Source organism: Myotis daubentonii, chromosome 2 (genome assembly GCF_963259705.1).
Source record: "Myotis daubentonii chromosome 2, mMyoDau2.1, whole genome shotgun sequence".
In the NCBI taxonomy this organism is placed as follows: domain Eukaryota; kingdom Metazoa; phylum Chordata; class Mammalia; order Chiroptera; family Vespertilionidae; genus Myotis; species Myotis daubentonii.
The window spans coordinates 214,028,014-214,034,840 of record NC_081841.1 but is presented as its reverse complement, the minus strand read 5'-3'; the positions used below and the strand labels follow the sequence as shown (position 1 = coordinate 214,034,840).

General features: G+C 49.4%; 1 protein-coding gene across 1 annotated transcript; it reads left to right on the top strand.

Moving 5' to 3' along the window:
- Positions 1-1,262: 1,262 nt before the first annotated feature.
- Positions 1,263-6,286, top strand: SLC25A4 (solute carrier family 25 member 4). The gene is made up of 4 exons (XM_059685683.1): positions 1,263-1,492; positions 2,871-3,357; positions 4,066-4,206; positions 5,842-6,286. Exons 1-4 carry the CDS (start codon positions 1,382-1,384, stop codon positions 5,997-5,999), a joined length of 897 nt encoding a protein of 298 aa, XP_059541666.1. The 5' UTR covers positions 1,263-1,381; the 3' UTR covers positions 6,000-6,286.
- Positions 6,287-6,827: the final 541 nt, after the last annotated feature.

Genomic DNA, 6,827 nt, shown 5'->3' with positions numbered 1-6,827 from the left:
CTGGCGCCCAACCAGTGACCTCTGCTCCACTGAAGTGTCCAGACCCCGGGTGACACACAGCTGCAGCTCAGTCGACACCCAACCTGATGTTTGCATTCATCAGCAAGCTGGTGAAAAAAAAAAGAAAAGAATAAACTTGTCAATGTACAAAACAACAGGAACAAGGGTGGGAAAAGAATAGAACAGGGTAAAGAGTTTAGAGTGAAAAACAAATTGCAATCATCCTAGGGGATGGAACAGCTGTACTTGCAAACCCGGGTGATTATATGAATTGCCTGAAAAATATTAAGGATCCAGGCTCATAGTAATATATTGGGGGGTGGGGGGAGGGACTAGTTGCAATCAATTTCCTAGGACTAGATAGCATAGTCTTCCCAAGTCCAGGTGCCTGTTAAAAGGAGGCAAGTATGGCCAAGGATTCGACCTTCTCTTAATATCCTGGTCCCCCAGCTACTCTGGCGGGAAGCCGCCAGCTGCCTGAGACCGTTCTGCCCAGAATGCGTGCTGAGATTCCGTTCAGAGGGGTCCCTGTTCTTAGTGTCATCAGACTGTTAGGGGTAACAGAAAAGCAACACACGCACACACACACACACACCTTGCTGAAACAGCTCTTCACCTAGCAGCCCCCTGCATGTGGTCTTTCCTGGTGCCGCCGAGTGCTGGGCACATGAATATTTGAAAGCAGAATGAATGGTTGAACCGCTGAATGGGGAGAAGAGGGGATTCAGCAGGTTGCCAGATTGTGTTAGGTAATCACAGCATCCAGTGACGTTAGTATTTATTTTGGAGGATCTTCGTTATTTGTGAGAGCACACAACTCCGAAGAGGCCCAGATCCAGGCAGCGAGGGACACCATTCGGGGAAGAAGAAAAAATCAGCCTGAAACGCCCTGACCCGGAGCGGCCCGTGCAGGCCCGAGGTTAAAGAAAGCCGGGCTAGAGGCATCCGTCCCCAGTCGGCCCAGCCTAAGCCGTCTTGTGCTATAAATACAGTGGCCCACATGCTGCAGAGACACGGTGTTCCCTCTGGTCGCCGGGACAGATAACATGAATGTGCCCTTTAAACGTCCCAGGCTGAAGGCACAGCCCCCAGCCCACCCCTGCCTCCCGGAAGCGCCTTCGCCCCCTTTGCCCTCTGCAGAAGAGGGGGGCGGCCAGGGGGGGGTCCAAGCACCTGCCCAGCCAATGCGCACTGTGTGCACAGCCTCGGGGTCCCTCCTCCTCTCGCGAGAGGCCGGGCGGGGGATATAAGGAGGGATGCGGGGCGAGGTAGGCGGCCCCTTCGCGACGCGCAGGGACGGAGACGGGGTGGCTGTGCCTGGCCCGGCGGAGGCGAGAGCAAGAGCGCGGCTCCCAGAGGCTGTGTGCGCCCGGCTGGCATCATGAGTGATCAGGCTCTGAGCTTCCTGAAGGACTTCCTGGCTGGTGGCATCGCCGCTGCCGTCTCCAAGACTGCGGTCGCCCCAATCGAGAGGGTCAAACTGCTGCTGCAGGTGGGGACGGAGCGGGCGCGGACGCGGGCGCGGGCGGGGGCGCAGCGAGCCAGGCGGCGGGCAGGGCGCGCGGGACGCGCTGGGCGCAGCGGCGAGGGGAGTGGGTGGCGGGCGGCGGGTGGCGGGTGGCGGGCGGGCCGCAGCAGATCTGCGCTAGGCCACAGGCCCTGCGCCCGGCCTGCCAAGGGGAAGGTGCCCCCTGCGCAGACCCGTCCGGCGTCAGTAGCAGATTCCTGGTGTCGGGTGGCGCGCAGCGGCCGGTGTCTATATATGGAAACCCACCCGGAGCGGGTTACAGCCAGCCAGATCCTGCGCCTGGGCCAGCCCTGGCACGCACTCAGGCCTCTTAGGTCGGACTCACCTTTTGATTTTCAATGTCCCCTTGCTTGCACCTTTCCACCTGCACCCGCCTTTTACTATCAAAACCTTAAAATAATTATTATAGAGGAATTCGCCTGCTGTGTATCCCATGCACTAGGCTAGAGGATGACATATATGTTTCATTCATCTTTATGTAACCCCTGTAGGGCAGGGATTCTCTCCTTCAACTTTACATTTGAAGAAACGGGTTTTGAAGAGATTAAGCAATTTTTAGAATAAACTCAGATGGCCGTCCTTACTCATCCCTTCCCCAAATCTTTTCCACTTCAGCCTAGTCACCAAATGGCATACCACCATCATCATCATCACTGTCATCATCACCCCCTCCCATCTATCCTCTTTTTCTCACTTGTCCAAAAGACATGGGCCTGTCAGTGAGGAATTGGACCTCTTCCATTTGGGAGTCAAAATGATCAATAACAAGAAAAACCCCAACACATTGCTCACAACAGCAACAGACCCCTCAACAGCTGGTTACTTGGATAATAATGTGCCTGAAAATTTCCAGGCTCTAGTGCCTAGTGGGTTTACTCTCTTTCTGTTAGAACAGCTACTACTCAGAGATCCTGGTCTCCAGGGAGACTGGAGTGCGACTGAGAAATCAGCACCTCCTGCTCATCATGTCTATAAAGAGCACGGGTGTCCTTTGGGGTGTGTGTGTGGGGGGGGTTTATCATTTTTATGTCCCAGTAAGTCCCTAGCACAATTCTGGCCCCTAGGAAAATTCAGCACACAATTCAATCATCTTTTCCATCTATTTGGGGCAGGACATTTTCTCTCAAATGCCCTGATAATTGAGGCAAAATTGGATTTATGGGCTTGTTATCCAAGGAGCTACCATTCATTTCCCCTAGTTGTTTGATTTCCCCATACATTTTTTATTAAAAAGCAAATCAAGGAAGTGCAAATGTTCTTTTTCGCTTGCCCTTTTCTCCTTCTCCCTCTGTCCTGCTCCTCCTAACACCCAACTCCTCCCCCGTGCCCCGCCTCCCTGCAGGTCCAGCATGCCAGCAAACAGATCAGCGCTGAGCAACAGTACAAAGGGATCATGGATTGCGTGGTGAGAATCCCCAAGGAGCAGGGCTTTCTCTCCTTTTGGAGAGGTAACCTGGCCAACGTGATCCGTTACTTCCCCACCCAAGCTCTCAACTTCGCCTTCAAGGACAAGTACAAGCAGATCTTCCTGGGGGGCGTGGACCGGCACAAGCAGTTCTGGCGCTACTTTGCCGGTAACCTGGCTTCCGGTGGGGCAGCTGGGGCCACCTCCCTCTGCTTTGTCTACCCGCTGGACTTCGCCAGGACCAGGTTGGCTGCCGACGTGGGCAAGGGTAGCGCCCAGCGTGAGTTCAGTGGTCTGGGCGACTGTCTCACCAAGATCTTCAAGTCCGATGGCCTTGGGGGTCTCTACCAGGGTTTCAGCGTCTCTGTCCAGGGCATCATTATCTACAGAGCTGCCTACTTTGGAGTCTATGATACTGCCAAGGGTGAGAGAAGGGCTTAGGGGGCAGAGGAGGGGGGGGCGGCCTGGGGAGGAGGCGGACGACCTGCAGACAGGACCCCAAGGGGACTTGTAACTCACAAAGGACTTTATATGTATTAATCCTGTTTCTTTCCTGGTCTCTGGGCTAAATTGAGGCTTTGGAATGAGGCGGTGGTGATGTGAGGCTATAGAGCAGCCGTTCTCAACCTGTGGGTCGCGACCCCTTTGGCGGTCGAACGACTCTTTCACAGGGGTCGCCTAAGACCATCCTGCATATCAGATATTTACATGACGATTCATAACAGTAGCAACATGACAGTTATGAAGTGGCAACGCAAATAATTTTATGGTTGGGTCACAACATGAGGAACTGTATTTAAAGGGCCAGAAGGTTGAGAACCACTGAGCTAGAGGATTCTCCTGGTCCTCTACTGAAACAAGCTCTGGCCTTGCGTTATTGAGAGGAAGGGCAGACCAGCCCCCTCTTCCCATGGCTCTGTCAGTTCCTGAGCGTAACCTGGACCATTTCAACATGTCCTGTACGCTGGGCAGAACTCGGCTTCCCTAGATCCAGCGAGGGTAGCCAGGTTCCGCTGAAAGGGGGGGCCTGGGGTTGGAGGTTTACGTAGCCTCTTCCCATCTCCTCCTGCTTTTGGCGGAGCTGCTGAGAGGAATCACTTCATCGCCATTTGGCTTTTGGCTCTGCCCGCAGGGATGCTGCCTGACCCCAAGAATGTGCACATTTTCATCAGCTGGATGATCGCTCAGTCCGTGACGGCGGTGGCGGGCCTGGTGTCCTACCCCTTTGACACTGTGCGCCGTAGGATGATGATGCAGTCTGGCCGGAAGGGGGGTAAGCCTGGCACCTACTGATCTAAAGCATAGTTTTCCTGCCCGAAGAGAACACTGTTTGGTACTGTTTTCAGTCTTCATTATTCCAATTGTTAAAATCATGTGATAAGAATTTACAAAAGAAAGCTTCTCAACTATTTCTCTAGAGAACTTTGTTATCATATAGATAAGAACATAGAAAATGGGATATTTAGAGGTGGACTTAACTAGGTATCTAGCATGATAGAGGCCTTAGGCCCTTTTTCTTAGAGCAGCGATTTTCAACCGGTGTGCCGCAATAATTTTTTTTAAATATATTTTTTATTGTTGATAGTATTACAGATATCTAGATATCTCCCCTCCCCCCTCCCCTTTACTCCCCTCCTCCCAGTCCCTACCCACCCCGCCAGGTCTTCACTACCCTATTGCCTGTGTCCATGGGTTATGCATATAAGTACATAAGTTCTTTGGTTTATCTCTTCTCATCCCAACCCCACATCGAGGTATGTCACTCTGTTCCATGCCTCCATGCTTCGGGTCTTATTTTGTTGGTCAATTCTTTTTGATTATCTGCAAGAATTTTTAAAACATGCAAAAGCTGATTATTTAGTCAGGGACACTGATTTCTTTTCCCTTAGACTGTCAAATAAAAAAATGACAATAGTCAACACAATAGCTATCCGGAGTGAATGAATCAATTTTGTCAGATTGGCAAAATATATATTTTTGGTGTGATGAAATGTTAGTGATTTATGTGTGCCATGAGATGAAAAAGGTGGAAAATCGCAGCCTTAGAAGCTGGGTGCAGAAGCAAGGGGGAAGAATTGAAGTAACTAGCTGGTTTATTTAACAATGATTCTTCTCTTACCTCGTTATGACAGGCAGGGAAAGGTGACTTAGGTGGACAAGGGATAGCCTCAAGCAGCCTGCTCCAATAGAAAAGGTCTTAGCTCCCATAGGTTGAAATATATGAAATTGCCATTTTTAATGTAAAAAAGTCGTGTTAGTTTCATTTGGTTCAACCTAATAGTTGTGGCTCTTTTAACTGTGTAATCTTGGACTAGTATATCCTGAGAGTAGGCCTTATTTTTCTCATCCATAAAAAGGGCACTACCCAGTTAAACACTTCTGACTACCCAGTTAAACACTGCTGTTCCACCCTGCTCCCGTTTTACAGTGTGATGTCTGTGAACTAGCTGGTTGATTGCCACAGTTCGCACCTTGAGTTAAAGGAGTAGGAATGACAAGAGAGCCCGCCTAGCAGTTATGCAGGAAAGGGATGTCTAGTTGAACACAGCATAGAGCTGGGAGTTGGAGCTCAAGCGACTTACTTGTGACACTGTGTGCAGAGGTCTCTCAGGGGGAAAGTCTCTTTCAAAAACAGATCCAGAGACAGAGAAGCATCGATCAGACCGTCAAACCTCAGAGGGAAGGTAGGGGAGGGTGGGGGTAAGGAGGAGAGGTCAACCAAAGGACTTGTATGCATGCATATGAGCCTAACCAATGGACACGACAACAGGGGGTGAGGGCATGAGTTGGGGGGTTGTGGGGCAATGGGGAGATAAGGACACATATGTAATACCTTAATCAATGAAAAAGTAAAAAATAAAAAAATAAAAAAGAATTACGGAGCCCTTACCATTGTTTGTTTCCACAGCTGACATTATGTACACGGGGACACTGGACTGCTGGAGGAAGATTGCCAAAGACGAGGGAGGCAAGGCTTTCTTCAAAGGTGCCTGGTCCAATGTATTGAGAGGCATGGGCGGTGCCTTTGTGTTGGTGTTGTATGATGAGATCAAAAAGATCGTCTAATGTAATTAAAGCAAATTCACTGCTTCCAGACCTGTTTGTGTGGTTTAATAGACTCTTCCTAGGGGAAGTAAAAAGAAAGATCTGGGATAAAACCAGACTGAAAGGAATACCTCAGGAAAAAAAAAAATGGCTTCACTGAGTGTTCATTAAACCACGAATGTATTTTGTATTTATTTTACATGGAAATTCCCACAGAAAATATAAAATAACGTATCATACTTGTATAATTAACTGAAGAACTGATAATAAATAACTGAATGTGAAACAAATAAAGACCACTTAATGCACCTTCTCTATTGAATTATTAACTGCCAAATGGATTAAAAAATAAGACCATACATGCCTATTTTCTAGCATGACTCACTTATAAATCAGTGGCCCAGCTTTTAAATGCCAAATATACTATTTACATGTACATACCTACAATGCTGAGGAGTTCTGGCTTCCACATGTGAACAGGCGATGCACTCTCTGACCTCACAGCACGTCGCCGTAGGCTCCAAAGCGATGACACCGGCCAGGGCTTCCACAACCTGACCTTATTTTATGCACATCCACTCAGTTCAGGAATTCTGAGCTTCCACCAAGAGCTTCAGAACATAGTTTCAAGAGTCTTGCCCGAATAGGAAGTGCTTCGTATCAGTGCCATTAGAGAACTGTGAGACAGAACTTCATGACAAGTGGGCACTGTCCACTGAACAGCAACTAGCATGCTAGTATTTAATGACTAGGTTCTGCGTGAGATACAGGAAGCCTGGAACCCATCCTGGAAGAAGCCGAAATGGGGGCAGGAGCGAGGAAATGGCCTTGTTACATAATGTAAAGTGT